General features: G+C 40.1%; 1 protein-coding gene across 2 annotated transcripts; it reads right to left on the bottom strand.

Moving 5' to 3' along the window:
- Positions 1-6,417: 6,417 nt before the first annotated feature.
- On the bottom strand, positions 6,418-18,763 carry colq (collagen-like tail subunit (single strand of homotrimer) of asymmetric acetylcholinesterase). 2 transcript variants are annotated; one of them, XM_061716655.1, is made up of 17 exons: positions 18,587-18,763; positions 17,938-18,041; positions 17,448-17,633; positions 16,580-16,624; positions 16,400-16,426; positions 15,593-15,664; positions 15,320-15,382; positions 15,201-15,227; positions 15,069-15,113; positions 14,949-14,984; positions 14,776-14,856; positions 10,947-11,043; positions 10,221-10,351; positions 9,821-9,940; positions 9,579-9,720; positions 8,705-8,807; positions 6,418-8,612 (listed from the first exon to the last, which is right to left on the bottom strand). In XM_061716655.1, exons 1-17 carry the CDS (start codon positions 18,651-18,653, stop codon positions 8,543-8,545), a joined length of 1,416 nt encoding a protein of 471 aa, XP_061572639.1. In that variant the 5' UTR covers positions 18,654-18,763; the 3' UTR covers positions 6,418-8,542. The 2 variants fall into 2 exon arrangements, with proteins under 2 accessions (XP_061572639.1, XP_061572641.1); XM_061716657.1 differs by lacking the exon at positions 17,938-18,041 and having other exon boundaries at positions 18,587-18,670.
- Between the last annotated feature and the right edge of the window lie 302 nt (positions 18,764-19,065).

Genomic DNA, 19,065 nt, shown 5'->3' with positions numbered 1-19,065 from the left:
TTGTATGTATATATGTGTGTATGTATGTGTATATGTATGTATGTATGTATGTATGTATGTATGTATGTATGTATGTATGTATCCATCCCTTGTATACACAAGAGAGTCACAACAGCAAGCCCCTGAAATAATTATGAACATTTGGATTTTTCTGAACAGACTAAACAATAATCAAAATACCGATCCCTGATCAAAATACAAAATAGATTGCCAGCATACTTTTCCCTAATGTACACACAGTTTTTCTGTGTTCTTACAGGCTGCCTCACCATTTCTCTATACTTTGGCATTTTACACAAAAATGTTTTATTTTTTAAATGTTGAAAATGTCTTTGTAAACAAATTTGTACAAATAAATGTTACCCTGCTGTTTTTCTACATGTGGTGATCTGATAACTTATCTTCATTAAATTCTTGCAGAAAGAACACATTATATTAAGTAGATTCAACATGGACAAATTATCATAACAAAGCGACAATCAATAATATTAAATAGATTTTAACCAATGTGGAACCAAATAGAAGTTGATTTGAACAATTAATTTATGTAAAGATAAATACCATTCCAGTATAAATGTGTTGAATGAAGTGAATCCAGTGTTGATGTAACTCATCGTATTTATTGAATCCCAATCATCCTTAATTAGATATTTAGAAAAATTTCATAATTTTATCTATAAAATTAGTAAATGTAAATCAATATCATCCAGATGATTAGTAAATCTAAATTAATTCCATGTAGTTAATTAGTAAATCTAAATAACTTTTTCACAGATATTTGGTATACTGTATCTCAATTACTTTTTTCAGATACTTAGTAAATATGAATACATTTTTACAGTAAAATCTATTTATATCCACTCAACATTTGGCATATTATTAATAAATTAAAATTATTTTAACCAATAATTTTAGTATCTTGTATTTAATAGTTTTGTTTAACATTATTTAATTAAGTTAATAGTTTTTCATTAAAATTGACACTGCACGTGTCATGGTGTCATGAAGGTGCCGGTGAAGGGCAAAGGGAGGGGGGGCTGAACCCCGAGTTCTCCTTCAAGTGTTCTAATTTAAGTTGTTGGAGGAGTTTGCCCGAGGCATTAGAGTTGGAGTCTGCCTTGGTTTATTACTGTAAAGCTGTTCGTTTCCTTTCCTGTACTGTAAATAAACCGGCTAGTGGAAGAGCAGAGCCAGTCTCCGCCTGGTCAGTGAAACGTTACAATACCTTTCTAACAGAGGAGAGGATGGTGTGACGGTAGGAAACACAGAAACAAACCAAAACCCCGCAAGTCTACTAAGTTTTACTTACATAACAAACTACAGGTACCGTAAAAAGCCAAATGAGATGCATCGTTGCTCTGCCACGTTCCTCTGTCATTCTAGGTTTGATGGCTTCGTGTGTATGCCGGTGAAGATGGGAGGTGACCGCAGTACTTATAAGGAATTTGCGGAAATCATGCCACCTGATGCAATACACAAAAAATGTCCCGTGTACTGTCCCGTGTGCAGCCCCTCTGTAGCTCAATGTGGGCCATAACACCGTGCAGGCAGCAACACATCTGTCTTTGAATAAAACTCCCTGGATTGATATCAGTCAGTTCACATCCTCCAGAAAGGTGCAACCATGTTGCATATTCAGTTTATTTTGTAATTGTAAAATATTTGTATTTTGCATCTGATTTAATGTTTTGGTGCATCTGCATGTGTCTGTATTTAATTACAGTTTTGTGTTTATTGTGGCCTTGTTTGAATGAATGGAATATATGAATAATATTTGCATATCGTTGTGATTGATTAAGCATCAGGTCCCGTTCAGTGATGCTGATATGGTGTAATTTGGCTACTAATTACAAATAATGCAAGTCCCAGTCGATAATGGTATCTTTAATATCTAAAATTCAGGTTTCATGTACAAATTAAGTCCAATCAGTAACATGTAGCCTACTATTCATTAGACTTTTCTGAGGTGGAGGGGGGTGTTGGAGGCTGGTTATTCTGTTAGAGGATTTTGGGACTAGTTAGTAGCCGTGTCAATCCTTAAAAACACTGGAGTCAATCTTCCAATAGTGCAGAAATAGCGGTAGTGCAGGCCCCACACATATCTGATCTCAGCTGATTGATGAAAACATTTATAGTGAATTCAACATCAGGCAGCCACTTCTCTGTTATTGCGCTGCATGCATGTGAACTTATTCGGGTTAACAGTGCAGTTGAATACAACCTCATATGGAAACTAGCTAAACCAGGATGGTGCACTGCTGATGTTCTACTACTCACGCAAGATGATGAAATAACTAGGTTTCTTTTTGGTCTCGAGCTGAATTGATCTTGGTCTTGATACTCTGGTCTTGGTCTCAGTTTAGGTGGTCTTGACTACAAGTATGTACAGCAGAGGCGGATCTAGGGGGGTGACTAGGCCTACTTGGGCTCAAGCCCCAAATGTTTTTCCAAAAGGCCGGGATCTGAAAAAGTAAAACAAAACAAAAAAAAAATCGTCTGGTCTAAATGTTCAATTCAGGCGCAGGCAGGCGTCGCGGCAGGTGCCCTCTCGCGCGCCGCTGAATTCGGTGGCGAAGCGGTCGCTCTGGGCGCAAAGCGATGACCGCCGTCGGTGTCCGTCGGCCAATCCTTGCTAACCGCCGAGGAATTGGCAGAACACCGGCTTTCCCATTCATTGTGTATGTGCTACCGCGGCACAAGAGCGGACCGCTCTCCCGCCGAGCTCGGCGGCGCGCGAGAGGGCGCATGCCGCAGCGTTGCGCCTCGCCTGCCTGCCCGAATTGAACATTTTTTTATTTCACTGTGCCGCCCTGTGACGACATCTCAGCGCGTCCAATAGGAGAGAAGGTGGTGGATGGTGAAAAAAGATCAGAGACGATCGAGATGGAAGAAAAAATAATTTTGGTTGTGAGTCTGTGTGAGGAGCTGTGGGATCAGCCCCCGGGTCTCGCACTCAGAAGGCACACCGATTTTTCCCAGTGGCCAGCCGCGGTACTGCAACAAAAAATCCCATGGGGCCCAGAAAGCTTTTTTCCCATAGACCGCAATAGTAAAAGAGAAGCCTCTAAAACTGTTCACAGGACACCTCCAGCTGTAATCACCGGCAATTACAAATCTTTGTATTCTATATTTTTAAGTCATGGACTTTATATCCTTCAAAAATGTTTTATAACGGCCAGAAAAGTCAAAGAAAAGTCTCTTTCTGGGCGTGACGTCACGGCTGACGTCACAGCCGTGTCCGTGCATTCCACGGATGTATTATATTAATATATATTATGTAATTATATTATATTAATACATTAATAGTATATGTAATACTATACATGTAATAATATACATTAATTCATATATTATATTAATACATATTATATTAATACTCGCGTCATTGCCCCGGGGCATGATGGGAGGCCCCAGAGCATCATGGGAGGTGACTCAACTGTGCATGCTCTATGGGCCCGTGTATGCGGAAGTAAACCCGGAAGTCAGAAATGTTTTCGGCGTATGCGCTGGCTGAGCAGAATGCATTGAAATGAATGGGCGGCCATTTTCAATTTCCCATCCAGTTCTATAATACATCCATGTGTGGGATACAAGCCTGCAGGCCTATCGTGACCTCAATAAAAAGGGACAGAAGTGGAGAGAAATCTCCCAGAATTTGGGCATACCAGATGTGTTTAAAAATGGTAGAAAACTTTTGGTAGTGGTAGAGCTTTTGCAAACCGAGCTGTAGGCTACTGTACGCCCAGACCGGAAAAACTTTTTTTTTTTTTTAACTTTTTTTAACTTTTTCAGACGAAAGAAACCAGTTCAAGCAGCTACTGACTATTGTAACATTTCTATAGTAAAAGGGTCTGAATCCTGCTGTCCTGCTGTCCAGTGATTTTTGTTCACATTTTCACCACCTGAGCACCCCCCCACCACCCGGATCTCCTGACATCATAGACCCGCCCGATGCATATCACACAGTCGCAGTGTCAAGTTACACGCCAGAGTACAACACACTGGTGGAGAGCATGTTATGCCAGGCTTCCCACTAGCTGACAAAGAATTTGGTGTACAGTTCAAAATGTGTCATTCATTCATGATTTATTAAATGTGTTTGTTAAAATTAGCATTTGATATCACAACTGTTAAGTGTATTTTTTCCTAGGCTTATGCAGGATGTTTGTTGAAAATGTAAAAAATTCTTAATAGGTACATTGTGACTGTTGTAGAAGTGATGAGTTGAAAATATTCCTTTTGAAAAACACCGGAACTTGAAAATATGGAAATAAAATGTTGCATATTGATATTAATAGTTTTCCTATTTTGTCATCATTGTTGATATTTTCTTGAGAAACCATTAACATGATCAGTGTTTTCACATACCTAAACTCCATTAATCATAATAATAGCATAATTAAAACTTAATTAAGCAAATTGGCTATTTAAAAAGTGTGTATCAAACTGGTAGCCTTAATGGGCACCCAGGAAGTAGCCATTGGTTTAATAAAGGTTGGTGACCCCTGGTATAAGCTAAGTATAGTTAAGTTATAGTTAAGTGAAGACTTTGGCTGCATGGCAGCTAACACCAAAGAAAATCGAGAGAATAGCTTTGCAGCCATCGTTATTTCCAGATTCTCTCGGTCATGTTTGTCCTCATTAGACTGCAAAAGTTGTGTTGACACACTTAAACAGGGTTTTCATTAGAATTTGAGGAATATGAACGTTGGATGTAACCACGTTTTATTATCTAAAACAAAAAATAAAGAGTTTTTAATCCTGTCCCGCGGACAGCACCGCGGACAGAACCTCTGCACACCTGAAGCCCAGAAAACTGCAGGAACGCAGAAACCCTCAGTTCCTTTAAATCAGGGTTAAAAACGAATTTGTTTACAGCTGCATTTGACTGAATTCAACTTTAAACAATATTTATTTGCATACTCAATTGCAACTCTAGTTTAAGTCAAACTTTTCTTTATTCTGCCACTGCACTGTAAATGTTTTCAGTTTTTATCTCCTCTTTACATTTCATATTTTCATCATGTAAATCACCTTGAATTGCCTTGTTGCTGAAATGTGCAGTACTAATAAACCTGCCTTGCCTAAACTACTGTAGATGGGTTACAGCAGAAAACCACACTAGGTGCAATTCTTGTCAGCTGTCAATAGGCTACAGTTTACATGGGCCAACAAAAACTGGAGAATTGAAGTTTGGAAAAACATGACCCGGTTCTAATGAGTCTTGATTTCTGTCATGACAATCGGATGGTATGGTTGTTAATAACATGAAAGCATGGATCCCTCCTTGCATCAACAGTTAAGCCTGATGACGGTGTTGTAATGGTGTAGTGGATTTTTTCTTGTCACATTTTGAAGCCCGTTAGTACCTATTGAGCACTGTTAAAATGCCCCAGTCTACCCGAGTACAGTTACTACCATAACCGTATCCATCCCTTTTTAAATGTACCGGACCGGTACTCCTATTCTGATGCCTACTTCCAGTAAGATAACATGTCAACTCAAATCATCTCAAACTGGTTTATTGAACATGAAAATTATGTTACTGTTACTCAAATGTGCTGCACTGTTGTCTGATCCTAATCCAGTAGAGCGCCTTTAGGATGTGGTGGAGATTTTCCTTGAGGAGGTGCAGCCAAATAATCTACAGCAGCTGTGATGCTATCATGTCAATATGGGTGAAGATTTCCAGAAACTTGTTCAATCTAATACAAAAATTAAATAAAGCAGAAGGGTTTTAAGTTGGCCCTAACACTTCAGTGTTACATCAGTGACATTTCCTGTTGTGAATTTTCTGATGATACAGAGGACTTAACTGATGCTTACGGTTTCATAATGAACAACCAACTTATTTGAACTTCACTAATTAGCTTTTTGAATGAAAACTATTGGAAGCATGTCACCAAAGTGACTTAGTTAATTGTGTAATAACTGTGGTACTGAGTATCAACTGTTGCGTTCCCCTCCAGCATGTATGAACAAGTACGTGGATGTACAGCTACGTGTTCTCTGATAGGACCAAACCATCCTGCATGCCAGTAATTCCTGCCTATAGGTCAGAGATTTGACTTGGCTCTGGCCAACACTTGGGTCCCGGCCTGCGCCCTTACCCTGTGACTTACTCTGCACTGCCCTTTGTGCTATGGCTGCAATGTGACAACAACCGATCTGCACTACAATAACCCTCTTTTGCTGGGAAAAGTATTCAGTATCTGTTTCTCAACTTAGTACAAGTAGCAGTTAAAAATAAAGTTTCCTCAGAACCCGATATCATGACCTGTGTGTACAAGAATGGGAGGGTCAGATATAGAACAAATGTACGTTTGAGGTGTCCAAAACAGATAATAAACTTTACTTTGAGGATTTTTGTGTGATCACAACAAAACCTTTTTATTACAGCTGAAAGAATTATGTCGGCCATCTGGGGTACAAATCTGATTGGCCTGGTCAGGGGGAATGCACATGATGGGATAAGTACACTAAGGTAAGCTTTTATTCAGGCCTCTTTGCAGACGGATTGTCCTGATGTGATTTAGAAAAGTAATACAGCATGGTAATATACTTAGATGGTCGCATCCAGCCTCAAACATCTTGGCTACAATGCTGGCTGGCTGCCTGTCCACAGCCTTTATCGCCTTCCTTCATCTGCAGTCACAGAGGCAGCTCTGCAGGGCTTCATTAAGCTGAAAAGCCATTGCTATGTCTGAGAAACACAGAGTTCACCAGTTGGTCTGTTTACCATTGAGTTTAATGCAGCTTTTTAAAGGAAGCTGCAGTTTTCACCTGATAGATATCTGTCCCTGTCTGATCCATCACTGTTTCTTGTTTTTATTTTCTTGGTTTGTTTTTGCATCGTTTCCAATCGATCTCAACAATCAGTTCAAAGATGCTGACAGAGATTTAAATTCTTGTTTATTTTGTCTCTTTATCTTTTAAAGTATCAACAACTAATGTAAAAATCATATCAGATAATAATGAGACTACATGAACGTCCCAGTCACAATGCATATGGCACATCATAAAGCCTTACAGTACAGTACGTTAGCACATGCATGTTTCAGCATCGGTGTGCATAGACGGCGTCAGAGCAGCACAGACCACAAACACAACATTCAACATAGTTTCCCAACAGTATTTCAGTTTTGTGCCTGGCACAGTTCATCACTATAAGGTTTTTCATACAGCAAAAAGCTACAATCTAGACAGAGCACTTCTTAAGACACTCGCTATGCTGATGAACGCAACGGTGATTTACAAAACCGTGTTTGTCAAAGTGGAAGTATTTCACACCTTCTAGCAGTTTTTTTTCTTCCACAAGCATATAATAACAGTCTTGTTCTTTTGATTCCTTTTACAGACAAATCATTTTATAACACCTGACTTCATCTAAGTGTAGTTGAGAAAAGGTCTTGGCACGGTAGCTTATGGAAAATGTCAGCTTATGTTGGCACAGTTGTTTTCAGCACGCAGCAGACTACATCTACACTGTTAAGAATACTTTTGAGTCTCTGTTGCTGTATAAGACCGAAAGACTGGATAAAGAGGTATTAGAGTAATACAGTAATGAGGATAGAACAGGCTGGAATTTAAATTCCTTCCCCTCTAGAAGCTACAGACGAGTCCAGCCAGTCCTGTGCAGTGAGAAAATTAAGATTTTTAACAGTTTCAAGCCTTCACATATTTCTTTCTTTTTTTCTTTTAATCACCGAAGCACAGGGAAGCAACATGATTATTCAGGGCTTGTCAACGCATTAAAGCTTTTGTATGAGTTACCTGTGTGCCCCAGTCTACAGTCAAAGCCATTTCATTTACATGAAGTGCAGTGAGGCATACATGGAAAAGATGCTCACAGGAGCTGTTACCGGTTAATTCCTGAGAAAGTTTCTGGTTTATGAAATCCTGTCCAGACTGAGTGTCACTGTAAAGTAAAGTATAGTACACCACTTGCTAATGAAGCCAAGTCAACCTTTTGAAGTTTTATGACAAGTCAGCTTTCAAGTGTGGCCTCCTGGTCAACAGTAACAGTCTCATTCAAACATTACAAGCCTGATTGTACCTTTACATTAGAACCTCCTGATGAGATACTGAGGATACAGTACAAAAAATTTTGAAAATAAGTAAAGCTGCTGTCATGGTCTTAGTAATCCCAGCCTCATGCAATTGCGATGCATTGTCATTCACGCTGCAGCAGAATCCCCCGGGGGCCGTGTCTCTTATACCCGCTGGCACTTAGTTAAGTCTGCATGGCTGTCGCACAGCTGTTGCATTTGGAGGTTGGTTTCGGTGCAGGTGGGCACGGTCAGAAGGTCCAGTTGAAATCCTGCCCATTAAGACAGAGTGCAGATGTCCTTTAGATTTCCAGTGTTGGGGATTTTCTTTGTATTTTATTCATGTGTTTTCTTTGTTGAATGTTTGGGGGCCGCTTCTCTCTGAGATCCATGCTTGGAGCATTACTGTTCCTTTCCTTTTTTATACGAAAAAATTCTTCTCAAATGTGACGTCAATGACACGCAGGGTCCCGCTGCACTGTCCAGGCCCCACCTCAAGTGAAATACTTGCAGTTTGTGGAGTCAATAACACAGTTTGGTGTGCACTTGAGGAAACCGTATGACCTGGAATAAGAGATCCAGTTATATAGCTGAATTGTTTTTCCCCATGCAGCTATGTTTGACCCAGATATACCATACGTAAATTCTTTGCTTACCCTGGAAGATATGAATTGCATGTCTGGTATCCAAAGTCTTTCCCATCACACTCCTCAGCCCCTTCATAGCGGTATCCGTCTCCGCAGTAGGCGTGTTTGCACTCTACGGTAATGGAGAGATGAGGGGGTTCATGTTTTACGTACACAACAAAGTACAGCTAAGTAGGGGTGGGTATTGGGAAGGACCTCACGATACGATACGCATCACGATACTTGAGCCACGATACGATACACATTGCAATATCCCGATTATGCGATATCCCGATTATTATATTCTACATAGTTCACCGAAAAATTTAAAAATGCATTACACATCTTAAAATCCAAGTTGTATATATGTACATCAGATGATAGTGATGGATCTTAAAATCCGAGTTGCACGTTCATCAGATTATAGTGACAATTCATGGGACAAACTGAGTCAAAACAATGTTTTATTATAACTATACAAGCTAAAGTTACAACATATTTGTATATGTTTTTCATATTATTTACATCATATGAAATTAACATTACATTTAGTATGAGGTTGCTTTAATTATGTGGCAAATGATAATAAACACAAGAAAGATGGGTACTAAAACCAAGGACAGGCACAGTGATCAGTCAGTATAGATATAAATCCATAAATAAATAAACCTCTGTCCATTATTTTTCATTTTTTAAGGACAGGCAATTGTGTTATATAAAAAATAAATTATAAAATGAAATAAAATGTGAAATAAAACCTGAGCTCAAAAAAAAAAATCGATATTCAAATTTTGAATATCGATATTGAATCGGCTGGAAAAGTATCGCGATATATTGCCATATCGATATTTTTGCCCACCCCTACAGCTAAGGAACTGCTACAGACGGTGTAACGCAGACTTACTGACACAGCCGTCAGTGACGACTCTGTTTTTGTCATCACACTCCTCCCCTCTGGAAATTTGCACTATCCCATCACCGCAATAACCTTCATCATCTGGTGCATTTTCCATGGACTGGAAGGGTGACAGCTGGAATGGAAAGGTCTTTGGGAGAGTTTGGTTACTTGAGTAGAAAGGTGAATCTATTTGGAAGTCACCATATGTTCAGAAAAGAAAGAAACAATTTGGCTGCGTGCAGTGTTACCTGAATGGGCAGCCAACCATCAATGTCTTTGAAATAAAGAGATCTCTGGTCTTTGCGGAATGCAAGAGCATTATCGGTGTGAAGACGCTCCATCTCTTCCTCATTGCTCACCACGAATATCTAAACCAAAGAAGATTTGCTGTCAAGTTTGATATATTTAGTGGATCTTGCAGCAAATAGTTGAGTCAATGTTGAAGTGCTTTTTGAAATATTGAACACAGCATCCATTCTGGCACTATGTTTGTTAAAGCAGAGCTTTTTTTTCTCCAGGGAAGGAATCATTTTATCCTTTAATGCAAATTATTTAATTATACTCAATCACAAAAAACAAGCATTCAGTGATGCATTAGATGATTCTGATGGAAAACGCTGTATTTCATCTAAACTGCCCATTCCTCACCGCTGGCACTTTGGGATAGTTTGCTTCAGACGTATAATCATCAAATGGAGCGGTACTGAGAGAGCTGCAGCTGCACTTTCCAGGAGGACCTGGTGGACCACGTGTGCCTTTTGCTCCAACCATGTAGAGTCCTACACAAAAACATTGAAAAAAAATGCATATAAAAAGACATGACACTATATAAAATATGTTATTAGAAAGACCAAAAACAAATTCTGTAGATGCATTATGTTAGGTGAACACAACATAGTCCTGGACTTGGAAATGAAAGCGATGACTAAAGGAGGCTATTTAAATACCAAATGTAATTAAATCTGTGATTTATCTATCAAGAAGCAAGCACAATCAGCTCCAGTCACACAGACACTTGATCAAGACAAATGTCACTTTGATTAAGTGCTGACATAATATTTGTAAAACTGTAGACCGGCCATGTGTGAGAATCAGCTTTAGACACATGATGTCATCATGCGAGCATCCGGTTTCAGTTCAGGAGATAGGATTTCTTCAGTGCTAAATAAGACCAGCGGTGTTGCCTCTTACATTGCTGACCGGGTGTTTGCCTCCGCTCTCGCTGCAAAAGCAGCTTTTCACATTCTCAGCACAGAAAAATGACCAAGCTAAATCCTTCCGAAGTGTATATTATATAAATTCAAACCCTGGTGGTACAAAATGACAATTTAAAATCAGTGTCTTCAAGATGTTAATATTTGCTACGGATTTCACCTGTGGAAGGAGAACCGGGAGGACCCGGGTGTCCTGGAAGTCCCTGCGGGCCCGCGGGTCCCATAGGACCAGATCTTCCTGAGTCTCCCTTTGTTCCCTGAAATCAATCAAAACATTGTATGATGGTGGATCTAAAGTATGTGCACATAGTCCACACGGAAAAAAAAATTTCAGGGATGCACTTCAGAGAGTAAATGTAAATATATATATGCTTTCTACAATCCACATAAATACATCATTCAACTTCATTTGAAGAGTTAATCCATGAATTATATCTAATCAAAGGACAATCTAATTGAATCTATTGAAGCATGGTTGTAAACATGGTCAGCAAACAGAACTGTAATAACAGTGAGGCCTACATGGCTGCCCAAAGGAAAAATGATTCTTTTATTACTCTGTCTGTTATTTTCTATTAACTTGTAACATGAACTTCTCCCATGCGGTTTAACTCTTTCATATTGCTCTGTGCACTTTCAAACCATCTTGTGTGACTTGTGACTGTGAGATTGCTGTATTTTCTCCACAAAACATGCATTTAAAAATCTTGTTTTGTGTTCCTTAAAGGGGACCTATTATGAAAAACACGTTTTCTCTTGCTTTAACATATATAAAGTGGTCTCCCCTCAGCCTGCCAACTCAGAGAAGGAGGAAATTCTGCAGTGCAGATAGATAGATAGATAGATAGATAGATAGATAGATAGATAGATAGATCGTGTTTTTGTTAATCCTGCTCTGCAGCGCTTTTAGTTTGGTTTTTGCTCAAATAAATCCTGTTTTGTGAACTCCTATGTTTGGGTCCTCAACAAACCACACACCCGTGATGGATAGATTTATTTATTGTACCCTTGGGTAAATTTGGTTTACAGTGAGTGCTTCCTCATACAATCCAAAACCATACGCTCAACAACACAGGATAAGATAAAGTGACGACAGTGCTTTGGCTAAATGTTTCTCAATCCTGGTCCACGTTGGGCCCCTGTCCTGCATGTTTTAGATGTTTCCCTGCTTCAGCACACCGTGATACAAGTACCTGTGTCATCAACAGAGTTGTGCAGACCTTGGTGACAAGCTAATGAGGACCTTTAATTAGAATCAGGTGTGTTGGTGCAGGGAAACATCTAAAACATGCAGGACAGGGGCCCACGAGGACCAGGATTGAGAAACACTGGGCTAAAAGAACAAGAAGGATGGCCCCAAGATATGAAGCAAGATAAGTTAAAACATCAGTAGATAAAAACACTAAAATATTCAAACCAAGTCAAAGGATAAAAAATGTGCCTTTTCATAAAACCAAGATAAAAGAAACAAAACATAAATACAAGTTTATGTTGCAGTTTCTCTCACTAGTTAATAGCACTGATGGCTGCTGGTACAAAGCTGTTTTTGTAACGTTTGGTTTTACAAGCAGGTACCATGAACCTCCGACCTGATGGAGCAGCTGAAACTCACCTTTAAGAGGGTGGGGGTTGTCTTTTAAAATAGAGCCAGCTATCCTCTGTAACTGTTTAGTATACAGGGATTCTGGATGAAGCTGAGACTCAATCAGCTTGCTCGACCATTTCACGATTTGGTTTAAAAAAAGTATTAGGGCCAAACTAAGACAAAAAAAAATGGAAATTACGAGAATAAAGTCATAATATAATGATAATAAAGTCGTAAATTTACCATAATAAAGTCGTAATGTTGCGAGAATAAAGTCGTAATAGAATAAAGTCGTAATATTACGAGAATAAAGTCGTAACATTACGAGAATAAAGTCGTAACATTACGAGAATAAAGTCGTAACATTACGAGAATAAAGTCGTAACATTACGAGAATAAAGTCGTAACATTACGAGAATAAAGTCGTAACATTACGAGAATAAAGTCGTAACATTACGAGAATAAAGTCGTAATATTATCGAGAATAAAGTCGTAATATTACGAGAATAAAGTCGTAATTTATGAGAATAAAGTCGTAATATTATGAAAATAAAGTGGTAATTTATGAGAAGGAAGAGTAGTCTTCTCCCTGTGTTAAAATTAGGAATATTGAGCAGCATCTTGTGAAGTAATATATATAATATATTTAATATTACGACTTTATTCTCATCATATTATGACTTTATTCTCGTAATTTTACGACTTTATTCTCGTAATTTTACGACTTTATTCTCGTAATATTATGACTTTATTCTCGTAATTGTTTTGTCTTAGTTTGGCCCTAATACTCCGTCGTACATTTCCAAACCATGCAGCAAGACAGAAAGATAAAACTGATTCTATAAAAGCATGATAAAACAAGATCAGCATGGTCCTGGCAATGTTAAAAGTGGACAGTTTTCTCAGACAAAACAGGCGCTCGCGTCCCTTTTCGTACACAGCTTGACAGTTTGTTTCAAAGTTCAATTTGTTGTCGATGACAGTTCCAAGATATTTATATGTGCTGACACACTGCACTGCCTGACCTTTTAAAACTGTAACCTCTTGGTTGGGGGCACTGTTTTTGAGAAAGTCAATGATCATGTCTTTTGTTTTAGAAATATTCATTTCTCATTGTTTTTCAGCAGGCTGACAATAACCGTATCGTCAGCATACTTTAAAATGGTTCTATCCTCTCTGCTGCTACGGCACATATCTGTATAGAGGATGAACAAGAGAGGGGAGAGCACACATCCTAGTGGGGAGCCAGTGGAGGATCTAACCTGCTCTGAAACAGTTCCATTCACTCTCACTTTCTGTGTCCTGTCGGTTAAAAAGTTCAGAATCCAGCCCACAAGATTGTTGCTTATGTTAAAATGTTCTAAAAGCCTCAAAGCTAAAACATGGGGTTGAATTGTATTAAAAGCAGATGAAAAATCAATAAATAAAAGTCTTGCAAGTGTTCCTTTCCCCTCCAGATGTTTAAAAAGCAAATTTAATAAAGTTACTGTGGCATTTTCGACCCCTCTGTTGGGCCTATAAGCAAATTGCATGGGATCAAGGTTATGCTCAGTTCTCTTCAGAATTTCTGATCTTACAAGTTTCTCAAAAGATTTAATTACAATCGATGTCAGTGCGATTGGTCTGAAGTCATTGAGGCTTTTGGGAGAACTGCTTTTTGGGGCAGGGATAACCACAGCATCCTTCCAGACTACTGGCACGTGCTGCATCTTTAGAGACTGATTAAAAATATACTGAAAAATAGAGCTCAGCTCTACTGCACAAGATTTTAGCAAGCGGCCACAGATGTTATCAGAAACATGGCTTTTATTTGGTTTAAGGGAACAGAAAGATTTTTCAACGTCTTCCGGGAGATAAAAAAGTGCTGATCGTCAATCACTTTATGACTCACTTCCTGTGTTTCCTGGCTAAAATCAAAAGCATCAAAGCGAGTATAAAAACAGTTAAGAGCATTCGCAAGTTCACAAGTTCACAGCCGCCCGGATGATCCTTCCAGTGTGATGTGGCTTCTACGAGCCATTGACATTCTGCTCCTGTCGTTACGTAACGACGGGAGCGATTTACATCGGTTGGCCTCCGATGCGTGAAACCACGCCCACAACTAACTCCGCCGGCCGGAGCTTCCGCCATTTTTTCATAGCGGTGTATCTCATCATTCAGGCAGCCAATCAGCACAGTGCATCCTTATCATATCCCCGCCCATTCAGAATCCAGCATAGATAATGAGGTTAGAGAATGAGATGATAAAGACATGGCTCAGAGGCTGAATTTCTAATTTATTTAGCAAAAACAATCAAAAGCTTGTTTTTAAGACATTCAAGGCCTGTTTAAAATAGGTATTAGATGCCATAATAGGTCCCCTTTAAGATACAAACATAACAGATTCCACCCACAAGCTCCTCACCTGCTTTCCTCTCTTCCCCGGCCGGCCTGTAGGTCCTCTATTTCCTGATATTCCAGGCTCTCCCTTTGGACCCATTTCACCCTGCCAAACAAATGATTTAATAAAAAAAAGGGTGATATTCATAATCAAACTCAAACCTCTGCTTGCTAGAGTGTAGCTCTTATATTTCTTACTTTTTGTCCAAGCATTCCCGAGAAGCCCATTGCACCCTGTGTGTTAAAGAAGAGCAGCTTACATCAACTCTGATTTCACATGAAGGCGACTGCACTGTACGGCTGATACACGCTACCCACCTTGTCTCCTTTCATTCCAGTCTCACCAAGATCACCCCCGGAACCCTGATGGAGCAGGAAACAGTGTCCTACTTTATTTATATCTTGTTTATACTATCTCTAACTGAATGATAATCATGAGTACACACATACCTTTTCCCCTTTATACCCAGGTAAACCCTAGAATTAAACATGTATAAAAATGAGACAAAATAAAACAAAAAGAGAGTAAAGTTGAGATCTTCACAGATGATTTCATATGAGAATCATACCCTTGGCCCAATTACTCCTCTGGCTCCAGGCAAGCCCATCAACCCCGGGTCACCTTTCTCACCCTGAGAAAGAAGAAACCATCACATCATTTCATTATTAAAATATTTATGCACGTCCCAAAAATGATTTCCAAACCCCAAAACCTCGAAGTGTCTTTAATTTAATTTACCATCATTCACTTTACAGGACTGGGATTATTGACACATTTGCATTCTGCCACTTACTGCTCTCGTATTTGACATAAACTACATCATGAAGTATAACTTACTCACTTTGGCCCCTGTTGTACTTGCCCATCCGGCCACTCCCTGCTTCCCTGGCAGCCCAGGCGGCCCTGTCCGACCCTGACATGACATATCAGTTTATAAATCAGGGCCTTTCATTTCTCTTTGCCTTATAAAGTAAATTTTAATAAAAGAAAATACATCAAAACATTGTATCACCTAACAGCTATTCACTGCAGCATCTAACAGACACCACAGCACATCTGTAGGGAGGGAGACTGGCTTCAACGAGACCTGCCACTTTGTTCTTTTTAATTAAATGATGGGCTGTATATGGAACATGAGTCTGTGCTTGTTGGGAATAAAATGATTAATGATCAAGCTGAAGCACTATGCTAAATTGCTTTGCAGCGTTGCAAAACTGCACAATACGGGGCTGCCTTTCCCCGTCCATCACAGCAACAGATCATTTAGGAGGTCACTTCTCTGCTACTTCATCTAATATTTTAGTAAAGCTGTGTGCATCATTAACGCAGAGGGAGGGCCTGATGCTGGAGGTATACAGGGAGGCAGTATCCTCTGCTTCAGTGACAAGAGGAAACCAACAGCATGGCAAGTCAATCTGCAATAAAAAAAAAAAACAGGCTGCCTCAGCAGTGCAGCATCGCGTGCATCCTGCCAGTGTGTCTGTTCTTTCTCCTGTCAAGGTTGTACTTGCATGCAGTTTCTCGACGTGCACGCCCTGGCAGTTCTCTGCCTCAGAGTCTGCAAGCAGACAGAGGCTTTGTATCTCATTTTTGTTGAGCAAATCCACTTACAGTGGCAAAGAATATGGAGTGATTAATGGAGACTCACCTTTTGCCCAGGTCTTCCGATTTCTCCCTGATAACAGGATGTGGAGGAAGGGACAATGACAGCAGTCATTTAATATACTTTTTTCAGCCATGTGCAGCAGATTGATCAAACCTGAGTTTATAAAAAAAATAATAAGTATATTATAAAATAAAGTGTGGGCGGATGAAATAAACTGCTTACCTTTTCTCCTTTAGATCCTTTTATCCCCGGTAATCCAGGTGGACCCTAATTACCACAGAACATAAGTAATTGTTCATAAATCATAGAGATGGTCATCTAAATGAGTTTTATTGTACACAACATCCCACCACAAAGTCGTGTTTGCTTCCAGGAGAGCACAGCTACATTTTTAATTAGCTAAAGGCTGACTGGCCTTCATCGATTTAAGAAATGCCTTGTGTTTTTGTTTTTTTTCCCCGATATACTGAAATGCTGCTGCAGCCCTGCTGGTGCTGTAATACCACGAAATGAGCAGCTAACAAGAACTTAAACAGCCGTTTGGTAAAACTGCTTTTCATTCATGAAATGAAACGGGACCATCAGCAGAGGAAACCTGGTTCTGACCAACTAGTGAGCTAAAATGTCTTTAGAAATGTCCTCAGTGGAGAACACAAACAGATGGACGTGAGTGTGTGTGTGTGTGTGTGTGTTGGTAATCCCTGGAATTTACACGACACACTGCACCTTTCCAACCAGACAGCTCCTCCGACCAGTTTCTGAGAAGATGTGTGGCACACTGGCAGGCAGCGGAAAAAAGCTATTTGTGTCACAGCTAAATGTAGTGTGTTAATGGGCCGCTGTGCTGCATGGGCCAGAGAAATCCCCATCTCCTGCTCTGCAGGAACTGTCAAGTTGGAGAGGAGATGGAGGTAATATGCTGTTGGAGCACTAATTCTTTACATGTTATACTGTACTTTAACGGAGAAACGATTTGCAATCAAGCCATTTTCATAGTTAGGCATGTCAAACTGTAAGAGACCTGCTCAAGATACCGAAAGCAGTGCATTATTTGAGACAGACGAGTGACGAATGACGATGGACGCCCTACCTGTGGTCCTGGAGGACCAGCAGGTCCAGCAGGTCCAGCAGGGCCCCGGACACAGTCAGAACTTTTCTCCTTGTTTTGCTTGTTTTCTCCTTGCTTTTCTCCTTGCTTTTCTCCTTGCTTTGCTCCCATCTCCAATGCTCCTATCTCCAATTCAAATCCATCACCATGACGGAATGAGTCTATGTTCTGTAAAACAAAAATACAAACTGCAATTTTCTGAAGGCTTGAGAAATTTGTATTGGATGAAAATCAGAGGAATAAAATGACATTGTGTTGAACGTCTTGCTGCAGAGGTTTGTATGCAAATGTATTTCAATTTCTGACTTTACAAATTACAACCCACAGCAAAGGACTTTCTGAGCGCGAGCATCAGACTGTTTTAACCAGCAACCTCACCTAGGGGTCAGTCAATGGGGCCATATGGGCTTAAACCAAGGACATATTAACAGCCAGATTTTCCACAATAAAAAGTCACATGACTTTGACTCACAAATGTGTAGAGAAGTGAAGGGGGTGGAGGAAACAGTGGGGGTGGAGGAGGACTCAGTAAACAGCAAGCAGGGTTGAACTTCCGAAAAATGTTGAACCTCATAGCTGGACAGTAAGTGCACAGTACAGTACAGTTACACATGATATCACGACATAAAGTTGTAAGAGGACAGCCCAAACAATTCATGCCCACATGTTACTTTAACTTGTGCAGCAGTGATACACAATCCAGATTTGATCATGAATATGAATGACGAAATGCTTAATTCCTGACACCTTGACATGCATCAGCAACTGAGGGAAATCTGATAAAAATGCATACATAGTAAACATCACAAATCTTTGACAGCATGGAAACAGGTGCAAACATCCTGAAGCCCATCCAGCAGGATTCCTAGGGCTGAAGTCTGCCCCTCACTGAAGGACTGAAGCTGCTCCTGCTATTTATAGAGGCATTTCCAGACTACCTCATAGGAAGCAAAGAAAATAAAAACAAGTGGACCGTGATAAGATGAGCTCAATATGATTCTCAAAACAAGACATTCAGAATTTACGCCTGTACAGTCCCCAAAACACCTGTGAATACATGCACTCCCTCACACGACATTGTACACGCAACACATCCATGCTCCGGGCTGAAATAGTCCTACCTTCTGGGGCTGGAAATAATAAAGAGAAGCACAGAGGCAGGTACAGTCCAAGTGTTAGAAGAGTCATGCTGCTTCAGATCGACGCCTGACTTTACGCCTGAGCTCGGGCAGACTTCACACACCTCTCCGTCCGTGCCTCCTCGTCCTTCCCCTCTGCGCTCACCAATGCCCATTAAATCTCCCCTCCGCATAAGTGTGTGCTAAAATTACACAAGAGAGATGGCCAGCTGCCCCCGGGGCCAATATTAGATCTCTACTACTGTAGGGGGTGTTATTGTTGTTTCCACCCCTCTCTGGGGGAGACTCGGCAGAGAAATTCAGAGTAGGCTTCACTGCAAATAGGATTCTGTATGAAAGCGTTAAGCATGAATTAGGGTTCCGCGTTAAATCGACGCAGAACCTACGTCGTAGGGTACGGCGTATCCTACGGCGTAAGTACGCGGCGACGCGCCAAAAACGGTGCGCGTCGCCGCGTACCC

The sequence above is a fragment of the Cololabis saira genome, chromosome 3 (genome assembly GCF_033807715.1).
Source record: "Cololabis saira isolate AMF1-May2022 chromosome 3, fColSai1.1, whole genome shotgun sequence".
Classification (NCBI taxonomy): domain Eukaryota; kingdom Metazoa; phylum Chordata; class Actinopteri; order Beloniformes; family Belonidae; genus Cololabis; species Cololabis saira.
The sequence above is the reverse complement of the archived record's forward strand: the minus strand, read 5'-3'. Positions and strand labels throughout refer to the sequence as shown.

What these genes read in the sequence shown, in the direction of transcription:
- colq (XM_061716655.1), bottom strand. Translation starts at nt 18,653, where the DNA reads ATGACTCTTCTAACACTTGGACTGTACCTGCCTCTGTGCTTCTCTTTA. An exon ending in ATTATTTCCAGCCCCAGAAG is followed by an intron (nt 18,042 to 18,586) that starts GTAGGACTATTT and finishes CTTACTGTCCAG; the next exon opens with CTATGAGGTTCAACATTTTT. An exon ending in CTGGGTATAAAGGGGAAAAG is followed by an intron (nt 15,114 to 15,200) that starts GTATGTGTGTAC and finishes CTGCTCCATCAG; the next exon opens with GGTTCCGGGGGTGATCTTGG.